Source organism: Falco biarmicus, chromosome 2 (assembly GCF_023638135.1).
Source record: "Falco biarmicus isolate bFalBia1 chromosome 2, bFalBia1.pri, whole genome shotgun sequence".
In the NCBI taxonomy this organism is placed as follows: Eukaryota; Metazoa; Chordata; class Aves; order Falconiformes; family Falconidae; genus Falco; species Falco biarmicus.
Window position 1 is genome coordinate 31,731,804 of NC_079289.1, and position 24,964 is coordinate 31,756,767.

Here is a 24,964-nt window from a genome sequence, read left to right on the forward strand (position 1 = left end):
CCAGGGTTCACTTCATCACTTAATGCTGAAGGAAGTCGTTAGTGGCACAACCAATCAAGCTACTTAATTAATCTGAAGTGGTTGGTGTATTTTTTCTTTGGCCTGTCTAAATACATTCTAAATACATTCCAAGAACAAAGTCTGGTGGAGAATAGAGACAGAAGCTTGCTATGCAGAGTGGTTTACTGTCCTATGCATTATTAACATCAAACAAATAATCTGAAGAGTATTTCATGGATAATACTTAAAGAAAAGACATCTTAAAATACATGTGGGGGAAGCAGTCTGTAGTAGAGGAGACTCCACTTTTTTTTCTCCACTTGCCTTTGATGTTGCTGAGTGTGAAAGGCTTACGCTGTGTTTCTGGGTTTCTTCAGCTTAACAGGACTGAGAGGAAACTGATAAATAGATCTGAAAAAAGCAATTCCTATCTATAGAGGGTCTGATATCTCATTGCTGAAAATGAATGTGCTTATTTTACAAAATATGGCAGAATTTAGGAGTGACAGTTGCAGATCTAAAGCAGTTCCCGGGGTATAATGCTGCCAGCTACCTTCTATAGGGCAAGAGGCAAGAACACAGATTCTTCAGCGAGCTGTTTATCTTGCCTTACGTAACTTCAAGCAATCACCTGTAAACTCTGCTTTCCCGTGGTTCAGCTGAACCGGCATTGTTGCTCAAACCTTAACTCACTCTTGCCGGAGGAAATCCTAGGGTAGATGTGGGGTTTGCTTTTGTAAGCAATGCTGAATGTTTCTCTGGCCCCTGCTAGACTCTAGGTTGCAGGGAGGCTGATGCAGGGAGCTTACTCTGTTGCTGGTGACAGGCTTAAATTATGTATTGACTTCTACCAACCTTGCATCTACCTATTTCTGAAGTAAGCTTAGAATTCTGCCTGGGAAGATACAACTGTGCGCATCCCAAGAGTTTTCTGAAGTGCTGATTGCAATTTTTCCACACTGTGTGGATTTACAACAGATACTAACTCCCCCTTTCTTACAAAGCAAGGCACTAACAAAAGTCGTAAGCCACAAGTGCTAAACATTTATATTTTTTCCACTCCCACAACACCAGAATTGGCTCAGAGGCTTGTTTAATGTGTGGCAGCTCTTTCTAGTTGTTCCTTCCCCTCAGCAACCAGGTAAACTGCTCTGCTGTCGCCAGCAAATGAATTACTGGGCTATATCTAACACTGCAGCGGAGCAGAAATGTGCTGGGCTGGCACTGCAGCCGTGTGCCAAGTGCTACGGGCAGAGCAGCAGTGGAGTTGGTGCTCGGAGTGGTGCAGGTACTTCTAATTGATAAACATTTCTATTTGTTATCTGTCAAAGCTAGTATTTTTGTCTGATGCATTCTGATAGTTGTATTTAGGGGAAAGATGTATTCTTTTTTCCATTCCCTAATAGTGTATGTGCTTGCATGTTATATTAGAGGAAATTAAAAAACAGGTTTAAGCCTGTAATTTACTGTAAGTGCCTTTAAACCACCATTTTAAAGCTGCTGGGTTAATGGTAGGAAACAGCTTGCTCTGCATGGGGGAGAAGCAGCCCTCTTTTTTACCTGATAAATTTATATGGCATAATTCTAAGTTTCCCATTACACTGCAGATGGTTGTAGGGAGCTTTATTTCCCGTATCCTTAATTTACAGTCCAGCAGGAGCTCAATTACCATAGCAGCTTCCCCAAACAACTGCCCAGCTACAATTTTGGAGCTGAAAATACCTGTTGTGTTGTCTACTTGGCACTCGATAATTGACTGCTTTCCCGCACCGTTTGCTTCCTTGATAAAACTTAGCATTTACGCACACTGCTGCCTTCCTCCTGGAGCGGGACTTTCCAGTCGCCTTGCTTGTGAGCAGGAGCAGATTCAGGTAAGTGTTCAGCAGGATCTTGTGAGTTGGTTTTACCAGTAAGTAACCTCGAGGCTTTATAGAAACTGCCCTGAGCTCTGCGCGACTGGTGCTAAAGCGCTGGCAAGGAAGGGGCCCTTGAACTGCCCTGGGCCGCAGGCTGCAAGTCCGGGACAGTGCAAACCCTTGAGAAGACTTGGGGGCACTGAATCAGTTGTGCAGGTGGTTACCGAGTGTCTGCGCCGTCCCGACGGGAATTGTGCGAGGCTGTCAGATCGCTGTCATTGGCAATACTCAAACCGCGGCTGGCGCTGGCCCTCAGCTGCCTGACGTTACGCACGCTCTGCTCTCAGTGAGGAGCAGCACCAGAGGACTGCTGCTGCGGGACTTTTCCTGCTGAAATCGTGCTGATTCCAATGCAGCAGTCTGCATGTCCTGGCTTTGTATTGCAACAGCCACAAAGGCACTCAAGCTTCCTTAGCAATCAAAAGCAGGATCTCCCCAGATTATTGCCGAAGGAGCCTCTCCTTCCAAAATCCACTACCAAACCTGAGCAAATAGAGCTACAAAACCACCTGGTTAAGGTAAAGATCCTTCGTTAGAAAAATTGAAGAATCCATACTTGGGTGATTTCAGAATCCTGCATGGGAAAGAGAAAGTGTATACTTGGAGCTACAAGCAGTAGTCCCTACTACCTGTTTCTGCAGAGACAGGAGGAGGGCAGAGCAGCTTGACATAGCCCTGACACTGTGGTTATCCCTAGGTCAGAAAGTCTTCCTGCATTATTGCCTGGATTCACTAGAATACAGACATCTGATGTTTGCTGAAGCAAAACCCTGCAGAAGGAGGGCAGGGAAGAGCAAAAGCAGCACTGTGCAGAGGAGCGTGAGCAGTAAGAGGAATGACTCCTAAGGCGCCGTGAGCAGGAGCCAGCAAACTGCAGGTGGAGTCTCCCTTCTCCCTGAGCTAAGCCCACCTGCTCCAGCCCTGGAAGCAGAGGGCAGGTAATTCAGCTGCTGCTGTTCACTGAAAGACCGGCAGGAGATCTTGTGCAACAGGAGCAGCAAAGTGGCAGGAACCAATGCCAACCCACGTTACCAGCTGGATCCTATGCCTAGTTTAGCTGCCAAAGTCCTTTATTTGCATCACATCATCATCATCTCCATCCCCAAACCCTTGCCCGCCATTCCCAGCAGTAAGCTCTCCAAACACCACCTCTCTTACAAGAAACTGTCAGTCACAGGGACAGTCATTAAAGGGTTTCTACAAATAATATAGTTTAATTGTAACTACGGTAAAGATTTTCTATATACATTATGTTCACTGCTTAGGGTATTATAGATTTGCCATGCATGTTTTATTGCACATATAAATAGTGTACAAAGATTCATGAAGATTCTCTTTTTAGCCGTACAGGTTAAGACTGCATAAAAAAAAAAAGCTGTATTACAAAATAGTTAGAGCTATTTACTTACAGCCAACTTGAAGCAAATACCGAAAGACTATCAGGAGAAAACCAAAACTTTAATTATGAAAAAACAAGATTTGTCAAAATAATAATTACAAAGCTTCATGTTGCCATATATACATTGTAAAAAAATACTCCGGAAACCTGCATTTTATCCCTCAAGATGCAGAAATCAATATTCCTATTTTTATACTTGATCTTTGAATGCTTTTAAAATTTGATAAACTCTGACTCACTTCTTTACATTGCTCGTGCTTTTTGACAAAACAGATATTTGTGCAGCTCTGTAAAATATTAAAATACATTTTAATTTAGTGTTAAAGTGCACAGTACATTTTATAGGAAACAATATGCTAGCTGCCAATCAAAATTACAATTTAAGTCAATGTTCCCTCTACAAAATAAACGCTTTTGCTTTGGTTGAAGTAACTGGATGTTCCATGCTTACTGTATGTCTCACTGCAAGTCCACTTTCCTCCTCCTAACATGTGGCTGTCAGTACATACCAGCCCATTGGCAATCTGTGGTATTAAAACACCTGGTCTGCATTCAAATACTGTATTAACCATTAAAAATCTGCTATTGGAATACTGGTGGTTTTAAATGCAGCATCTGTGAATGTGTGTGTGTGTGTGTAACTTTGCCTAGATACATAGTAGTGACAAGTATGCATCATCTTTCCAGAAAGTCTTTATACAATAGTTCTCTCCACATTTTCTTGCTTAAATATTCAGTCCTCCCGCTGCTTTGCCTGTTTTTCTTTTACTTACGCATTTCGAACTACCTGCTTGTATGCACCACTGACCCCTGACAGCTAGCCTTCTCACCACATGCAGCGTTCCTGTCCTGCTTGCTGAAGCGACATTGCTAGCTTCTCCTATGAAAGAAAAACGGATGTTCCAGATACTGTGAGAATCGCTGTGCTGGAACTTTTTCCTCTAAAACATGTGATGTTTTAATAATAAGTTATGCTTCTAAAAATCTCTTCAAAAAATTTAAAGTAGCGGTAAGAAAAAGAACCTTATTTCCTATTGCTGACGTGGGGTTAGAGGTCTGATCCTGCAACCATTTTCACTACAGAACATTGTGCTTAATTCAAGGGAAAATGATGGAGACTATAAGGAGAGGCACTGTACCCAGCAGGTTGTATCTGGAAGATCAGGTCTTTGAGACTGCCTTTGGCAATTTTGATAATTTTATCTCCTCTTGAAGGAATCATTGGGAAAAAAAAAAAAAAGAAAAAAAAATTTGGCTACCTGGTAAATCTTCTCATTCATGTTCTTGTGCTATTTTTTGTTCTGTAGTGCTGTAGTCTTTAAAAGAAATCAAGTTACAGTGCAAAATTATATTTCAAGACAAATGATGCTAATGCACATCGTTCATTTTGTTGTGGCAAAAGTTAGATATCTTGTGCATAGTAAAATAAGCAATCAAAAATATTTGTTCACATTTATTTTTCAAGTTTACAACCTTTTTTTTTTTTTTTTTAAACATCTATATACAAATAAAATGGGTGTGCTCTCAGTTTCAGCCAATTTAGTCATGGGGGGAAAAGTGCTACTGGAATGTAAAAAACTCCATGGAATGCAGACAAATTTTTACCCATGTTTCACAAATTCAAGAAAAAAAGAATGCCATTCCAGCTAGCTGTTCTTTTAATAAAAGCACCTATTTTGTTTGCTTTTTATCTTACATATTAGAAAACACAATTTACCGAGATCTAGAGCTACTGCACACCAAGTAGAATAAAAAATAACTAAATATTTATAATAAAATAAAGTGTTTAACCACAAAAAAGCAGTAATAAAATACAGTTTCCTAATTTACATTTTGCATCCAAAGGATGAATAACAACTCACTAATAAATAATATTTATATAAATATTTTATGTCTGGATATCTTTAAAAGGCAATAATAGCCTGAAGCAACTGCAGAAAAACCTAATGTGGTAGAAGTCTGATGTAGTCTCCCTCCTGTTGTTCCCCCAAAATGATTACAGCGATTCTTAGTTTAATAATATGAAGGTATCTTGCTGCAAGACAGCTGTGTACTCCACACATTTTTAAGAGGCAGAGAGGTGGCTGTTCTAGTAAGTACTGTACAAAGTGAGCTATAAAAGCAGCGAAGCCCCAGTTTGCTCTAGAAAATGTTTCTGTTTAGTTTCTGGTTTGTAGTTCAACGCACGTGTACAGTCTGAAAGACGATTTTGAAATCAGAAGTACAAGAATGCTCTTGGAGCATTGGAAAGCTGGGCAGTGTTTTGATTCTTGGATGGCACAGTGGAGCTGGTAACAGCAGAGATAGTAGTTTCATGTGAATAAAGGTTGTTTCAGTGTGGTTACATCTAGCAATGCTTGAACTGTTATGCTCACTTTTACCAAGCCCTTTTCTTCTAGGATGTGATGTGGTAGGCAGAGCTTCTCCTAGAAAAAGACAGAGAAAGGAGTAAAGATTAGGATACTGAATACTCACTGCAAAACCTCGCTTCACATCATCACACTTGGAACACAAAGCCCAACAAGCAGGAACCATTTCCTACTTTTAATTGAAAAGAACTTCCTGTGATTTTGGCAGAAAGTCTCTGATTTTGCTCTTAATATACCTATGAATTAGTGAGAGGAACCAACCTGTTCCGTGGTCATTACCCTATGTAAATGTCTTAACGAAGAGGGAGGGCTGGCAAAGTACACACTGAATTTTCACCTACGAAATGAGGTGTTATTACATTTAAGTGGGTTTGAGGACAAATGGCTGGTTTTATCAGTCAAAAAAGTTCTACCTCTGAGCTCTAACGGGTAGGTCTTGGTCCCAGGAGATACGCACCCTGAAAGCCACCCACTGGCATTTACAGAAAAGCGCGTATCATGTTGTGCATTCAATGGGCGAAGCATTTCATTGTGAGTACTTGGCAGCTTATTTTGAAATAGCCACAGATCAACTTTATTCCCCATAAGGACTCAGCAGTTGTGGCCAGGCTGAAACCTGCCAGCTGTCCACAGGGGCTGTTACACCAGAAGACAGGCAAACACTGTGTCTCCTACAGGTAACAAGACACCCCCCAGTGAATAATTACAGAAAGCCTTCCTCAGAGAGGCAGCCCTGTGTCATGAGAGGCTCTCTCTTTAAAAAGATGATTTTCTTAATGTAACTGGGTATTCCTGTTAATGAAATCCATGAAATTATGAAACCAGGCAGCAGGTTTATAATAAATAAATGAAAAAGCTAGACTACATCGAGTAAACCATAATTACAACTGTGAGAGTCATTGCCACAACATGGAAGCCAAAAGCATAAAGTGGGATGACAAAAATGTACAGATAGGAGAAAACCCAAACAACACTATTAAACACAAACACGTGGATACAGTGTCTGGCTCATGACATCCTTAAGCAGTGCGTGCCAGGTTGGTTTATTTTGAAAAGGTGCCATCTATGTGATCTAACCTTATGCTCTTTCCCGAAGCACCCATACACGACCATCAACAGACATGGGATACTGATATTTTTAGAAAGAGAGGGTTGCTTTGATATTCTCAGATTAAATCTCTTAGCTGTTCAATAAACTTTTAGCTTTTAAAACTACTGATGCACCTGACATTATATTTTAATTAATTGCCTGTCTTCTACTGAATATTCTTGCTTCTGTAATATAAGCTAAGGGTCTCTTATCTTTATGTAATTCATCGTCGCTTCCTCATATTCATATTGATTACATCTCCAATTTAAACATCAGTAGTGTCTTCATCCTCTCTTCTCATCACACATTTTGGTCAGTCCTAGTCCCTTCCCTGACCCATTTAAAGCCTTAAAACTAAATATAATATTCAGGATGATGGAAGCAGAACTGTACATACAAGAACAACTGTTACAGTTTTGTATCGCGTTCTGCACCTATGCTTAATTGCTTTTACCCCTCTGTTATCCAGTCTTTGCTGAGGAAATCTCCTCCAGTGGGCCACAGCTCCATCAGAACTGTACCAGTATTCAACTGCTGCTCCACTTCTTCTGATGTTTATGACTCTTTTTTTAATATTCCCTTTATGCACAACCAACACTTAGCCTGCTTAAATTTTTTGCTAAGTTCCTTACACTCCACTCCAGCCTCAATGAGAGAAAAACTGCAAAACTTACCTATTAAACTACTGAACCTAAAAAGCGAGACACGAACTATTCACAATCATGGCATCTGATACTGATAACTGTAATTTATCTGTATTTTATGTTGACATTTTATATTTACTAAAGTTGTTTTAATATTTATTAATTTATGTTTTAAAGATTTTTTAAACTTAATTTGTAATTTCTTTATTTTTTTTAGGTTTGTAGTTATAGCCCAGAACACCAAATGCTGTGGATTCCCTTCTGCACACACAGACCCAAGAAACAATTTCACACAGGTAATTTTCAAGGAGCTTGGCTGACTACGTCTGTGAGAGACGGACAGCACAGATTTCTCCACATGGAAGATGCTGCAACATTCTGGCAATCTGCTAATGCTGGGTTTCCACTCCATTGAGTTTGTGGATTCTGATTCGCATTGACCAAACAGCTGCGGCACCTGCTGCCCATTGCTGCCTGCTACCGAGGCCCCTCTGCTGGAGCTGTCTGCCCAGTCCGCACAAAGGAATATCCCCATCTTGCAGCCACTCCAGTTCATCACCCAGATTTCCATTCCAAACCTACCCTAAACTGGTCATTTAAGACACCGGGTTCTGCAGTTCATTCTTGTTTGCTCTTCTGGCTGCGATACTGACCTTCAAGTTGTCAGAGACTGTTCTCCGCAAGCTTTTATTCCTCTGGAAAAAAGTATCTTTTCCAGAGGAATATATAAATATATTCTAGGATGCAATCTCCTTAACTGATACTTGATTAGCACTGTAGTAGCTACAAAAGGAGGTAGAGATAATGATATGAAATAAAACTTAAAAAAAACCCAACACTGAAATATTTCTACTTCAAATGTATGATTTTTACCAAACATTTAGTCAATCTAACATCTTGGGACACAGTTCATCCAAAAATCTACAATGCTCTGATTCTGTTAATTTTTAAAAAAATAACATTCATCTATTTATTGAGAATGCAAATCAGACATCTGAAGTGAAATGTTATTCTCTCCACTCTTTTCTACTCCTTTCCAGTGCCCTTGCACAGTAGGCTCTTGTGGGCCACCAAGTCTGTGCAACAGTGTGCCAATATTTCATTAGTCTTCCGTGCTAGACAAAAGGCATTGAATAGTAATGCCTGCTGAATCCAGTGTCTGAAAACTAAGTGATCAGTGTTACAAGGCTGAAGGGTAAGGACTGAATCACAAATCCCAGCCCCAAAACAACCTACCTTGCTAGGTATTTATGTTTGCGAATATTCTAAATTATTCTGTTGAAGCCAAATTTGCTGAAAAAGCCACAGTTCGAGATGCTTCCTTTAGAAAATCTTAAGTTCTAAACTTACCATTTTTGTGGCACCTTACAGCTCTCAAAGAACTGTTCTGTCATGCTTTCTTGCTAGGAATTTTGCAATTGTTTATAAGCACATTTTCACTAAAAGCATAAAGGGGGTATATGCCCCATTTCATATAAAACCCCCATCCAAAATAATTTCTTTCCTTTTAAAGACAATACGTTATCTAATTCTTTTAAATCCATTAGTAATCTGGTTTGTATAGAACAACCTCTCTCCCCCTGCTGTATTTACAAGATGCATACTCAAATAAGGAAAGCTATTTAAGGACATCTATTAAAAATAAGACTGTACAACTGTGTTCTAGGAGTGAGAAGTTTCACAGCATGTTACTTTTTTATATTATGCAAAATTTTTCATTAGCCCTTGAAACATATACAATTGACAGCCTTCTCTTATTAAGCAGAAGGTGGAACTTGGTTAATATTTCATAATTCTGCAGTTAAACATGTGGCTATGATGAACGTTCCAGAACTGACGAGACCTACACCATCTCCTAGATATGACAGGCTTCACCTTAATGTGACACAAATCAATTCTCTTATTTAAGCCCTAATCACTAACTACCTCCAAAACTTTGTTGATGGCTTTCATCAAAGCTGCCTCAAATACTTCTCAAATTACAGCTTTAGAGTCATTTACTTAATTCTTCTCAGAATAAGAAAAATCAAATCCTGCCAAGGATGGAATTCAGAGCACACTGATCATCAACTCAGCTTTCTGCGTAACAGCAGCTACCTACGGCCAAGATCCCAGGTGCCTCAGTCTGCTATTCCTGCAGCGCTGTCCATTTTCCATGCTCTGTCTCACGTTCTAACCCACTGCAGCTGCTGTCTGGAAACCACTGACAGTAGAGCTGTGAAGCTGCACGCCATGAAGATTTCAAAACTTTTCTTAAATCCTGGAATTTTGAGACAATACCAACCAATTTTGAGCCTGACCAATCAAGAGAAGAACTCACCTATGACTGAGGACACTCAACCTCACCCACTTCTCCCCACCTTTGATAGGATTTCTATCCCTTTTACATTGGTATCAAACCCGTAACACTTCAATATAGTAGTATGAATCACCTCTCTAAAAACACCCTTGTTGAAACCATCACTGAACAACCAGAAAGAGAGACATTATAACTGGCTATTAATCCTCAAGACCAGCCTAAAAATCTTGAAAAACAATTGTGGAGGGAAGAGCTGCCACTCCACTCACAGCAGCATGAATATTTCTCTTCTCCATCTACTACAACGAAGATCTATTTTTTATTTTAATGTCTTTTTTTCTTCCTAAGAACACAGAGGAACCTAATTACTTATTGTAAGCAAAGCGCTTTCTACAGGCACGTAGCTATTTTGAATGGGTAGAGGTATTTTCAAACTCATCATGAAGCAAAAGAACAAGCTCCTTTTGATGAAGAAAAAAAAAAAAAGGTACGAAAAGGAGGCAGCAGCCAGGAGGCTGAGTCACAAAGCAACACAAAAAGACAGTACAACAGGTGTACCCACAAACATAGACGTGTGCACGTGCTTGGCAAAGCAAGTTTCTAATCCTGGAACAAAGCGTCTGATTTAGATGGTGTAGAAGAAAACCAGGAATACACAAGGACACTAATCCCACAAGGATAAGTGACACACTACACACACATATCTATTTGCTTTGACATCAGGTGACTTCAAAGTCAAGACAACTGTTTGAATTGGTTTATGCTTAGGCAAGCAGCTTGGCAATTCAGATACAGTAGTATTAATCAAAAAAGTAATTATTTTCATTATGTCAAATGGGCAAGTAGTGAAATGACCACATCATAACAACAGCAGGGCCCAGCTGTATTTGTCAGCAAAACCACAGAGCAATGGAATTGTACAATTTGGCAAGAGCCTTTATCTTTATTCCTTGTATTTGTAGGATATGGGATTTCAGATCTGGAGGTGAAAGAGACAATATATTCACAAAACAATGAAATACGGGAATGCATAGTTTCTCCAAGGACAAGTTAAAACAGTAAGTCATGTAATGCCCATCATTTACTATTTGGAGCCAACTACTCTGAAATAGGAAGTCAGTGAAAGAAACATCAGGGTCTTATTAAGTAAACTTATATGAAATTTTGTTAGGTCAAGGCCAAGTTTTCTTTCTAAAGAGCTGAAAATATAGAAAATATTTACTTTTTCACATATCTAAGGGAATTTGAAATTATGTCTTTTTATACATTTTTTCTTAACTACTATTACTGATGATGTCTGTATATGCCCTGAAGATACTATTTGAGGTGCAAAAGAAAAAAGCAGAAGATAAAAAAAGCACAGTAATTCAGGTTATAGGTAGATTTCATGATTCTTTTCTTTTAATTTCTGATTGAGAGATTAGTATATTTTGTAAAGTATACACATGACTAGACTTGAAAAAGCAAAAAAAAAAAGGAACAAAACCCAGACCTTCAATACTGGAGCTACAATTCTGTATTTGGAGTCGTAGCCAGTTCGATGCCTAAATATGTGCATCTTCTGAATATGTAATAAATTGCATATATTTACAAAACTGTATTTTTTTGTATGGCAGGCTTTGGACCCTTTTACAGATTCTGGCCTTGAGCCATAAAATTTTAAAAGTAGACCGTATATTTTGCCAAAATGCTTCAGTTTCATTATAACATGCTAAGAAAACAGTGACCTGAAACTGCAAGGAACAAAAAACTTAATAAAGACAGAGACACACGAAACAGTGAGAGAAAATATATACTCACAGGGGAAATATCAATTATACCATTACCTTAGATATTAAATTCTGAGAGATGATGTGAAGGAATGAAAGTGTTTTGTATCGAAGTAGAATGGGTCATTACCTTAAAGCAAGTTTATACTGCTCCTTCTGCATAATGCAGCTTATGTGCTAGAAATGCAGGAAATTGCAAAGGTTTACAAAACCTGCTCTACTGTTTTTTCTAAACCCGCACCTAGGACCGCTTTCATTATTTTTATATATATATATATAATTTTTTTTTTGTAGCAGTAATAAAATGCTAAGAATACTTCTTTTTGTGAGAAAAGATTACTTGGCAATAATTTGGAAACTTATTAATGTATACAAAATAGAACACTGGATATTTGCCCAGGTCTAATTCAATCCCCATTCACATTACATGTAAGTTTCAGAAAACCTACTAGGAACACAATAGAATCCATATGCAGCTTTCAGCTGCAAAAGCTTCCTAATAGACAAGAAATAGGCATTTGAAGACTACTACACTGCACTTGAAGATATTTATCTGTTTTCTTGTTCAAGGAAAAAGAAAGCCAAATCCTCACATCAAAATGCCATTTGTAATACAGTGCAAACACATTTTACCTGCATGTATATCCACTACAATATGTATTTATTACTTTATTGCAGTATGGATAAGATTACCTCCACAGGACAAAAGAGAAGTCAGTATGCTGGGCAGAGTACAGATTGGAGTAGATCAATTTATGAAGAAATCAGTTTGAAAATCTCTGATTATTTTCTCCCAATAGAAAAAAAAAACTGAATGGGGAAAGAAATGGGGGAGCAAATATTATTCATGTTATCAATGAATATGTGGGTGATCTACAATGTACACTGTTTTCAAACCCAAGGTCATCAACTCAATCACGTGACTGGCTGTGCGTGGTAAGTACCAATTGTATATAACTGAATGTCTCAATATTGGTATCTCCTCAAAGGTGAAGAACCACCAGTCAGCTGAAACGTTAAGTTTCCCAAGGACTAAAGCCACAAGAACAGCAGCACAGAAACAGGACTCTGCATTTAGCAAATAAGCCATTAGATTAATGAGCTACTTCTATGTTTTAGTTTCCACCTCCCCATTTAGTGGGAGAATTACTGGCTTCAGGGGTGGGCAGACATATTTTTCACATTCGCATTATGTTTGAAATATATTTTGAGAAACATTACTATATGCACACTTAGGAGAAATGTAAGGGTACATATTATTGTTCTTTACCCTCTAAGATTTATGTATATTTGGAAGTTTTAACAATAACCAGAAAAAAATACGAAACCGGATAAGCTTCATGTACGGTAGTAAGGCTGTGCTTGTCATGAAGCAAGTATGCTCGTTTTTCACAGTCCGGTTCAAGATGGCTTCAACTCCATAACTACAAGAAAGTGAAGAAAGTACTTGTAATGTTACACTAGTTACTGTATATTATCATAGTTGAGAACAGTGAGAAAATGTACTCTAAGTAACTAAAAGACAACTCTGTTTGCATAGTAAGCATTTGTAAAGTTAAAACTTTGGACAAGTTTGAGAGTTACGTGTCATTATGACTGGGACCTGTCAGTTGGTCTACATTGGCACAACAGTCTCTAACCCAGTGTCTAGTTTGATGAAACACTCAAAAACACTGAAGACATGAACTTCCATTTCTGTAGACTGGAAATGCAAGACACAGTGATCTGCTACTTCTCCCACCTCCCTCCCAAAGCTGGTGGATACAGTGGATAATCAGATACAATATTAGACAATAAGACAGATGTGTACTATTGGATGGTAGCAACAGCTTTGACCACCCAATTATCTAATTTCAAAAATGTTAAAATATACTGATACATGCAGATTGGTCCTATATAAGGAGTGGCACAACACAAAGCATTGACAGGAGACCTGTTTACCACTTACGGGAGCCGGAGTAATATCCCAGCCCTAGAGAAGACATCACTTTTGTCTCAAATACCAACACTGGATTATAAGGAATCATACAGTTGATAGATTCTGTACTGATTCAACCTTTACGTCACTTTCTCAGTTTCACCAGAAAAGCAACTTTGTTAAAACAAGGCAACCAAATAAAGACAAAGATCTGCTGAAAGTGGAAGCTTAAATGTCAGGCTCTGACCCTGAGTAAGCAAGTGTCCGGTGTTGGACTCACTGAAACCAGACACACCGTTAAAAGACAGGCATGTGCAGGATGAGGGCACAGGTCTATAGCTACACACCCTTCTCCTCAAGCGTAGAGACCCTAGAAGCACTCACTGAACTCATGCCTGGTGGCAGAAGACACTCTCTACAATAGACCTGTTATATGTATGCACTAGAAGCTGCTAGACACCAAACCCTTTAAAAACATTGGATTTACCCATAGTCTGGAATTAATTTTTCCATTTTAAAGTATCTAATTATACATTTCATCCTTTTTATATATGTATATATATATCTATATTTGAGCCATAGACCCCAGGAATAGAACCTGAATTTTTAAATAAAATTTTACAAGTATCTATGGAATGGGGATATTTATAGTATAGCACTAAATCATAACCATATGGACAGAATAATCAGTAACATACATGCTGTTATGCTAGTTATCCTCTAAAGGTCTATAGGTAATTTTTTCAGATACTAGGCAGTGAGAAATGAGTGTATGTATTTAACATACACAAAACTGAGATCCTTTGGTTAGCCAGCCTGAGACCGAATTACAAATATACTCAACAGCATCGAGGTCAATATTGCAGTGTCAATTATAGGTTTATATTCAAGGTTTTGTATTTTGCAATCAATTTTAATTTGTATACTTCATGTTGATAAGTATTTTAAAAAAATATTTATAAAACTTGAATAAGACAATATATATATTTAGATGAACAGAACACAGGAAGGGAAATGGAGGTCATCAGTCCAGCACTCTAACCACAGGCAGAGTTCAAACACCAAAACGCCTCGAGGCTAATGTTTGTTTAACCTATTCTTTAAAACCTCCTAGGATGGAAAATCTAGAGTGTTCCCAGATGATCTGTTTTTTTAGCTAAGTTGTCTTTGTTACATTCATTACACAAACAAACAAACATTACCTGCATTTTCACAGGTGATGAAACAGACAAGATAGTGACAGACTTGCTTGACGTCACACATAAGAATGGCAGATACAGGGATCTAACAGCTTATCCTCAAACTGTCTAATTGTATCACACTGTACTCCACAATCTTAATCCTGAAACATTCTAAAGTCCTTTGCGTATTATGGGTTGCTCATACCCACTACTAATTTACAATCATCTTTGGGGTATTACAGCAAGTGTTTAAAAGCAGTTCAACACTGCTTTGTGCAACAGAAGAAAAAGATTATCCTATGGAATCTGGAGGAAAACAAAATGTAAGTAGGAAAACGTCACTACTCCAGTATGGAATTTAATTGGAACAATAAAGATGACCAACAATCTTTAAAGTTACAGTACTCTTATTAATCTAAAGGATTAAAAATTAACAGTAATTTCAAAGCTAGTTCTCCAAGTGCTCTTAACACAATGTACGTTGAGATAATTGGCATCAACTCAGAAAATACTATCATCTGTTGAAGTGCCACCTCAGTTGCTTCAATACCTGCAGCATTCTTGGATCTTCACAAAAAGTAAGAGGCTCGGTTCCATTTCTCTTGTGATACACATCTAGCCTAGACCCAAAACGGGGATAAGAGTAGCATCACTGCTTTAACACATTTAATGTGTAGTCTAGGCAACATAAAAGAAAACAAACTATAAATAAAGAGGTACATAAGCTCTTAAACTAGAGCTGGAGGGGACAGAAGAGATGGGACTCGCCTTCAAGATGCTACTCCCTCTCTCCCCTATATCAAGAGATTAATAAAGATATTACACGGAAGGGAAGCAAGGGAAAGGGAGAAGTTCGCAAGACAAAGGAAGGAAATTAAGTACCTGTAATTTGTCAGAGACAAAGCAGAAAGTTTGTGTGCACATGCGAACAGGTTATGCTGTTAGCACATTCCAGTGATAAGTTATATACATCAAGACTATAAAAAGTATGTGAAAAAGACAAAAGCCTATTAGATCCCAGGAGCGAAAGGTAGAAGTTGATTGTGGGGTTTTCTCCCCGAGGGCGAGCAGAGTGTCAACAGTCTTTCGAATGTGACGAATATCCGACTGCAGGATGTCATACGGAGAGCAGAGGTCAGCCTATCCCGAAGGGCAGCCATTAGAACAGAAAAAAACAGTGCATAAAATTAAAAATAGAAAAATAGAAAGATATTGATAAATAAGTTATCATAATATTCTAGCATAAACATGTAGGAATAGTTTCTTCCTAGTACTGCCTTAGTCACTAGACATCCAAGCTTTCTTTTATTTCCTCTAAATACTGAAGCTATCATATAATATCAGAATGTTATGATAGAAAAGCTCAGGCCTTCAAATCCTTTCAAAATTATGCCCAGATACACAAGGGTGAGAAGGTGCATGGGATCCACTTACTCCAATGAGATCTGCACACCTTTGTCCACCTGGGCTTTATTCAAATGCTTAAATGGAACCAGTTCTAAAATCTAACTTACATAATAGCAAACAGTGGGTTAGAAAGCTGTTAAAAGCACAAGCAGCAGCAACATGAAGTCTCAAGAAAAAGGACTTAAAGAAATTGTCAGAAGTATGCAAAATTCTCTATGATAATAATCTAAAACTTGGTATTCAAATATCACCTTAAACAATTCACTGGGATGGAAACTGAAAAAGTCAATGTAGCATTTACTAGACTTAATTTTAATAAAGTTTCTAAACTGAAAAATTTGACACTAAATTCCCTAGGTAGCATTTTAAGTTATCAGCAGGCTAGATACCCATACATTTTTGGGAAAGTATCAATGACTTCATGTAGCCATTTACTCTCGACTAGCTATACAAGATGAAGTGTAATATGTAATAATAATATTAATATGCACACATAATATCTAACATTAAAATAAAACTAAGCAACAACTAGTACTTTCAAAACGCAATGTATGATATAACATTTCACACTGCAAATGAGGCCTTACTATCAGAGATGGTGAATACTTACTGAATAAAATGACACAAAGAAAGAGATCCCCTGTTTCAGAGGAACACTATGTTTCTTTAGTAGCTTTTCAGTCTCACTTGCTTAAGGAACTGACAGCACACCCAATAAATGAAGACATGGAAATTCAGATGTCTGTTTTCTGTTAGTGCAAAGTTTCAAGGTCTAGTTGGCAATAAATCAAACTTCAAAATATTTAAAAGGCCCTTGTATTCTGAAAAGTGACTAGCAAAACTGGAAGTCAGAACTGTCATTCATACACAAGAAAAAAATTATTATTATTTTCTTTTTCTTTTTTTGCTTACCATGACTGGTTCTAGCTTTAACAGAAATTAAAAGCTGCAAAATTTTAGTGTTGTTACTTAGACCAGCAGACAAAGAGAGGGGTAAAACCACCCTGCCTAGCAAAAACACTGCTATTTTAACTGTCATTTTTCAGAACTTTTTTCAACTTAAAATTCATTTAATAATGAAGTTCAATGCAACTCTATATGGATTTTTCTAAAGGATGAAAACTCACACACAGAATAAAATAGGCTGATCTTGTTTAAAAATGGGATAGGTCTAGTACTGTATTCAAGAACATCTACAGCCACAAGCTGCTTACCAGAGAAACTAGTTTTAGGGCAAACAAACTACTTGCGACTATCAACTATGTAATATATATTGCACTTTTACCAAAGACACCAATAGACCCAGCTGGGTTAATTTTAGAACAGCATACAAGACTCAATTCCTACTTGTTGCAAATACATCCCAAAAATAAATATCTAAGATGCATTGAGGTGAAATTCAGATTAACAAAATGTCAGAACAAACATTTCCCTCTGCCCCCCCCCCCCCCAAAAAAAAAACCCCAAACCCACAAAAACCCAACAACCAAACCAACAACTAAAACCCCACCAAAATCCAAGTTCCTACTGCAGTCAAATGGAGAAGGAAGTAATTTCAGAGTTAAAGAATGACAGCTGGTAATGGGTTGAATTTTTACAGAGTGAAGAACTTGCTAAGCAGAGATTAACATACTGAGCAGTGTACAGAAGCCAGTGTACAAAACCAGCCAACACATGCAGTAGGAATTTCCTATGGGAACTGCCATGCTGTGCTTTAGTGAAATTCAGTGAAACCTGGGGAAATCTGAGAAGTGTCTGATCATTTTTGCTTATTTTTGTGTGTTCTGTGACAATGGATAATTTGTTGTTACATTCACATCTTATTAAGTAAAATGTTCATATTGTATGTATCTCAAACTTCTGTAATGTAACTCTAGATAAAAACAATCCAACAGCTTTTCATTAATGGTGAATGTATTTCCATTTAAGTTACCAGAATTTTACAGAAGCTGTGAAATTAAAATACCAAACTAAAACACAACATCATGAAATAGTGAAAAAGTACATGACCCCCACCAAGTCTCAGAAGACAACCACCCACCCATCACAAGCACTGCCCTTCTCATTTAGGAGACTGAAATTATTACTACTAAGAACTTTTTAGTTCTTATATACGTATAAATACATATTCTTAATCACTATGTTTATGGACTGATTTTTTATGTCTATGAAGCTATGTAATTAAATCATACAGCTGCCAAAATCATGCACGCAGAATAAGCACAGTAAGTCAGAAGTGGAATGACAAAAGCATAACCAGCTATTTGTGTGTACAAACCACCCTCATTCTAGACGCTCCTGCAGTGACTGTGAACAACATTTCAAAAACCAACCTCCTCAAATTTTGACTCTGGTAAAAAAAAAGGCAAGAGTAAGTTTGCATAAGTGCATTAAAGAAAGAATGAAGTCTCTAGGGCATATGCACTATACTCAAAACACAAACTAAAGGGACCTCAGAATTACGTTTTCAGTACTCCAGCTGACAGCAGACCGAACCACTTAACCCCACACTGTAGGCCAAATAGTGTACATCACCGAGCCCAGAACAGAAGGGTGGAGGAAAGGAGTCATACCTGATAAAACTTACTGCAACTTCATGGATGTCTCATGATGAAACTATGGAGAAGTAACTGATTATGTGAATTGATCAGACGACAAGCATAAGTGGTAATGAAAATATACCTTGCATTAAAGCGAGAAACATGATTACCAGTTGAGCAACTCATAGGTGGATAGAAGGTAAAACACCTGACACACTCTGCTTGGTCGCTTTTTTAACTTTGTTCTGCCAGTTTTAGCATACAAAAGCCTCCTGGTTTTTTCTGTTTGTTTTACTTAACTGGCAATTCCTACACTAACACAAGTCATGCCAATTTTTAGAATAATTCCGGCTGACACTGGAATACAGTGGACCTAGTTTTCAGAGACGGTGTTGAGACACAGTAACAGCTCCTGTTTGCAGGACTCAAAAGTCACAGGAAAGGGCGCAGCTAAGCTTTTTGTGATCTGAATCTTCGTACGATGATTTGAGATCCAAAAAGCCATTTCTTACCATCACATTCCTTTTTGTTCAGTATGTGTACACCAAGTAGCTGATTGAAAATTGAGAGGTGAGGCAGAAGTCTCTTCATTCCCACTCGAGAAATAACTTATCCCACTAAATTGTGCTGCACCATTACTTAGCATGCTGGAACACAGAAGCTCAATAAACCATGCTGTAACAACTAGCTATGAAAGATCTCATTTTATCACTACCTTTTATCATTTTATCAATTACCATTCTAGTGTTAATCATGATAACATGTCTATCTTTTTTTCAAGCTACATGAAGACTGACAAGATGTGTCTGTGTATGTGGGGAAAGACTGTCTCCTTTTCTTAAAAATAACTCTACTTAATTTCTCTGACCTGAAGAGAACCCGTAAAGGGCAAAAGATGGTCAAGTGCCTAAACTTTTAAAACACTACATTAGTGTAAGTTGCAGACCATAAAAATTGTGTCTTTGTAAAAAGATAGCTTGTGCATTTGAGCTTACATTGAAAATACTTTGTTTAATTTCTTTTTTTACAAATTGCTTAGAAGGTCATACTTTTGATATTCTATATTTGTTTGTGATTGAGAGCTAGAAGATATGCAGACCAAAACTTACAACTTTTACCTTGCAAATAACATACTGCATTTACAGTTTTGTTTTGGTCTAAATCTCACTTGAAATAAAGTAAAATTCAGCTCACCATAAATCAATTACTTTTTGCCTTTTGACAAGAACATTTGTTAACATGATTATATGTGCATAAGAAAAAATGGTCTGCAATATGGATTACCAAGAATAGCAGCTACCAATAATGAAAGCCAAAGCTTAAGTTATTGATTTACAGGTTGAAATGGGAAAGCCTATTACTTTGATACTATTATGAATACATATATATATATATATATACACACACGCGCTACTAGTATGATTCTCATGTGGCAACTGACAAGTTGAAGAAATGTATACAAATACTTTCATCTTAATTTATGTATATCATTACTGGTTTTATGAAAGAGCAGTTGAAACCAAAATACTTTTTTAACTGACATACTTTACATAACTTTACATACATATTCATGTGATAACAATTCAGATTCTCTTGATTGTTTTTAATACATTTGGGATGAGATGTCACTAAGAAGAGTAGAACTCCAAATTGACAATTCAAAGGCCATACTTACACACAAAGAGAAATAAATCAAAAAAATAGCTTTATTTTTTAAACACAGAAAGCACAAGAGTGTGGGTGCAATATAAGTGGGTAAGCATTAAAGGTGGTGTCAGTAGTGGGTTCGTATGACACTGACAATCTACACCAGTGAATGGCACCACCCAACTGCTGCATGTCATTCTGAAAAATGCAGTAGGACAGGCACCCCCTACCTATCACACATCTACTGCCACTTGCTTATTCAGTCTGTATCAGCCAAAAATTAGGAGTGTTTGTCATTCTACTGGTATTACAGAGGGGATTAGGCAATTTGACAGTTTTTAGTTAGTGTAAAATAAGGTCTTTTGTACTTTTATAAGCAACACAGATTGTACCTTTCTTGTCATATACGTCTTGAGAGGCATAACAGACACGTTCTGAATCTTTAGTCTTTCAGATGGCTTATCTGCCACCAGCACTTTCTCACACTAAACAAAAAAATTTGTTTTGTCTCAAAAAATCATTCCGGGAAAAGCAATTTTGACCCAAGGACTGAATGCTGAAAACCACAGAAGTAAAGAGACCATGCACATCAGCACAACACAGTAATTGCTCAGCTGTTTTCTTGTTTTTGTTTTACATGATTTCGCAGGATATTATTCTAAACCTGTGGAGTTCAGGAAATAGCATGTACTCTATTCCATTCATAAATAACTGAAAACAAACCAACAGGAACTTTGACAACTTTAAATCCTTAAAAAAAAAACATGCAGCAGAATTTAAAATTAATTCTCAGGAACATAACATGGACGTAAGTATCACTGAAAGGCCTAATACCTATGGCTATTAGGATCCATAAGTGGAACCTATCACTTTCCCATAAGATGCTTATTTTTAGAAAAGGGAATAATTCACTGCAATCCTTTTACTGGTTTGTTCAGAGATAGTTAGGCAATATACAACTCATCAACCTGAAGCAGCATTAAACACACCATCTGTAGTTCTTTAAAAACTTTGACAGATGACAGTTATACTTACTGTCATACAACTTTGTATTCCTAATACACATCCCTCCAACACCCAGCAAAGTTCCACCATCTACCAGCCAGTTCCGCAAAAGGATGGATTTTCACAATATATAGGAAATACATTTGCAAATTACCAAAAGCTAATCAAAAAGAATATTTTCAGAGCACTTAAAACCTAATGCAAATTTACAATTGAAGGCTGTTCATTTAATGTTTAAGTGAATGAGGTTTTCCCCTCAAAAGCTTAAGTTAATGCTTGTTTAGATAGATATAGGTAATTTATAAATCAGACTGGTAAGATCTGGCCTTGTGCTTAAGGCTCTGTGCAGCTCTGCAACAATTATGCTTTAAAATAAAAAAATCCTTAGAATTTCTACACTAATTTCAATGGAACCATTAAAGAGGAGGTGTATAAATATATAAAAATGTCAATTCACAGAAAAGAAAAAGGTATTTTTCCAGAAAGCTTACTTATAGAAATTTAAAATTAAAAGCCTCAGAATAAAGGCTTAGCTTACCCATCTGTAATATGGCACTGCAAGGATCTTTATAAATATTTCTGTTCTATTTCCATTTCTGAAAGATCTCTTGACAACAATGAAAACAGGTCTTGGCCTTTTCTTTCCCAATAGACTATATCCAAAAACCCCCAACCTGTATTCTAATTAATTGAATAATTTATGATGCATCAGAAGACAATGAATTTTGGGGCAGCTTAACAAACGCTCACATCTACAAGCCTACAGCACTGAGATTTTGATCTTCTTTCAAATTTTACCTTTCATACGACATCATTCTAAGATCATAAATTACATAATTACAAGAATCAACCACTGCAAGTTAGAGACCCAGCCCATTATACTGAATTGTCAAATTAAATTTATGATGAACCATTCGTTGGAGCTGCAAGATAAAGTCTCTCCCTCAAAATTCCTACAAATAGCAAGAATGATCTGTCACTTTTGCTGTCCTCCAAATCAAGTGCTAATATAGATAAACTATAAAGAATTCAAACTGGAATTCTTCCCCAGTCTGAAATCCTTGCATTATTACCTGCTCCCCAAGGAGTGGTGGGGGACATACACACTAAATATCCTTTTGTTTCAGCATTCTTGAAACACAGACTAAAAAGAACTCAGCCTTCATTATGCTGCCATATGTAGGCAACAGTGACAATAAAACACGCAGTTTTCATGTATTCAGATTAAAAAAACCTTGTATAACACTTTTACCTTCTTTTGATAGTCATGTATTTGAAATTAGCTTTTCCTTAATAAGTATTTCTAGACCATAAGGGAGTCTTTGAAATATTCCCAATGCAACTCCAGAATTCATAACATTAGTTATAAAGATATTTTTCCTTACTAATATAAGAATAAATTACAGGACGAATGCTGCTATTCCTAAATGAAAAGCAGAAAATACCAAGAACTGCAGTGTTCCTATCGCCAGCTTCTGAATCACATCGACATTACAGAGCCTCATATATACTTTCCATACTTAACAGCGGTTTTCTTCACATCACTGCAGAAGTGTTTCAGTACAAGAGATGAGTATGTTATTAGTCAGTTTTATAATGCATACAATAGAGTACTTAACACTGTAAAATAATATATAACTAATAAGAATGAAGTCCATACTCTAAAAGCACTAGGTAAAAATGCAATTATGTTGCACGATGAAAACAACTGGTAAACTTCTGCCCAATTACAATATTACACATTACCTAATTACCACATTCCTTTTTTTTTTTTCCCCCTGGCAAAGATAAAGAGGTATTGGGATAATATTGAATTACTACTTTAAGACAAAAGTTGCAATTTTTAAGGGCTCTGGCATGAGCCACTTAAATGCAGTAAAGTAAATACCATTATTTACATATTTTTTAATTATATGTCTTTATTGTTAAAAAATTGTAGTTCATAAAGTTATCCTTCAGTTTTGAAGTAATTCACGTGTCTTGCATTTTTTCTCATCTAGAAATAACAGACTTAATTAAATTACCTCTGGTATCCCCAGTTTTCTACACGCATCCAGAAAGTTCTCCACATTTCTCCTGCATTTGGCCATGCTAAGTTTAGGCTGTAAACCCAAGAAAAAACAGTTTATGACAAAAGAAGTCAAAAACATTCACTCAGGCAATTCACCTATTGCATTATTCTTGTATTGATGCACTATTTTTGTTTTTTTCCTGAAAACAATGCATAAAATTCTGCTCAATTTTTTTTCTACTGCTCTAAAAACATCATGACTACAAATACAATCTGAGTACCTAAGTTGTGGATGCCATGTACTTTTACCTATTAAAGTCACCAGCACATTTAGTTCTCCACTTGTTCACATCCAGCTTATGAGGTTCTAACGCCTGACTCTTACAATAATTTGTGATAGACAACATGGATTTTCCGGACAGTAAGTAAACTGATGAAGGATTTTAACATACATCATGAAGAACAAACTTAACTGTAATTAATAGGCTCTTTTGAATTTTTTTTACCTAGTCACAAATGTATAGTAGCTATAAACAATTTTAGTGTCTCTGAAGGAGAAATTTCCTATTACTGTAAAACTTCAAATACATCCATAATTTGTCTCAGTCAGGACTAATTTACCAAATACTTACACAAATATCATGTTACTAAAAAAAAAACCCTAAACAAACTCAATATTCTACTTTTTCAATGCAAGATGTGAAACAACGGTAATTCCAGAATATCCACTAAAACCAAGAATTCACTATAATAGCAGGGACTTTAAAGAACTCATTTTCTAGGTTAAAGTAATTTCAAAGCTGTTTCAAGCAAGAGATCATCATCAATATAAAGTCGAAAAAAAGTGAAATTTGATTAAATATATTTGTTTTTTCTTACAAAAAACACCAGAATATTTTTATCAATTTAAAAAAAAAAAAAAATCAGCAACAAAACTTAAATTTTTGCTCCAGAAATTCAGGTTTGCATGTTTTTTGTGTCCTTGATTCAGCTGGGATAGAGTTAATTTTCTTGTTAGTAGCTGGTGCAGTGCTGTGTTTTGGATTTGGTGTGGGATCAATGTTGATAGGAGGACACTGATGTTTTTAGTTGTTGCTGGGTCAAGTCAAGGACTCTTTAGTTTCTTAGGCCCTGCCAGTGAGAAGTATGAAGGGGCACAAACAATTGAGAGGGACACAGCCAGGGCAACTGATCTGAACTAGCCAAAGGGATATTCTGTACCATGGACGTCATGCCGAGTATTTAAGCTGGGGGAAGGAGGAGGAAGGGAGGCACATTCAGCATGATGGTGTTCGTCTTCCCAAATACTGGTTATGCATGACAGAGCCCTGATGCCCTGGGGATGTGTGAACACCTGCCTGCCAAAACTAGTGAATGAATTCCTTGTTTTGATTTGCTTGCATGCACGGCTTTTGCTTTACCTATTAAACTGTCTTTATCTCAACCTACAAGTTTTCTCACTTTTACTCTTCTGATCCTCTCCACCACCACACTGTATGGGGAGGGTGTGAGCAGCTGTGTGGTGCTTAGTTGCCAGCCAGAGTTAAACCACAACATTTGGCAATATCTTATTTTTACTAAAGAGAGAAGTAATTTAAAATCTAGCAACAGCAAAAGAAACTCAACTAAGACCATCTGATAAAACATCTTTTACTTAGTATCTGTCTTCTTGGAAGTTCTTATAGATTGCCTCTGAAATCCACATGCTATTTCTGAGAATCAAGTATTAGGCTGTACACGGCAAATTATTGCCAAACATGTACATTAAA

General features: G+C 37.1%; 1 protein-coding gene across 7 annotated transcripts in view; it reads right to left on the reverse strand.

Moving 5' to 3' along the window:
- Positions 1 to 3,102: 3,102 nt before the first annotated feature.
- Positions 3,103 to 24,964, reverse strand: part of LRCH1 (leucine rich repeats and calponin homology domain containing 1) — a 133,313-nt gene continuing 111,451 nt past the window's right edge. For 6 of the 7 annotated variants that reach the window (XR_008820341.1, XR_008820339.1, XR_008820338.1 and 3 more), the window contains 3 exons: positions 23,209 to 23,286; positions 15,468 to 15,725; positions 5,628 to 5,741 (listed from right to left, as the gene is read on the reverse strand). Coding sequence is in view for 1 of the 7 variants with exons in the window: in XM_056329366.1 (XP_056185341.1) it covers positions 5,628 to 5,741; positions 23,209 to 23,286 (192 nt within the window). In the remaining 6 variants the exon portion in view is untranslated. Of the gene's footprint in view, positions 5,742 to 15,467; positions 15,726 to 23,208; positions 23,287 to 24,964 lie in introns of all 7 variants that reach the window. The other variant, XM_056329366.1, reaches the window with a different exon arrangement.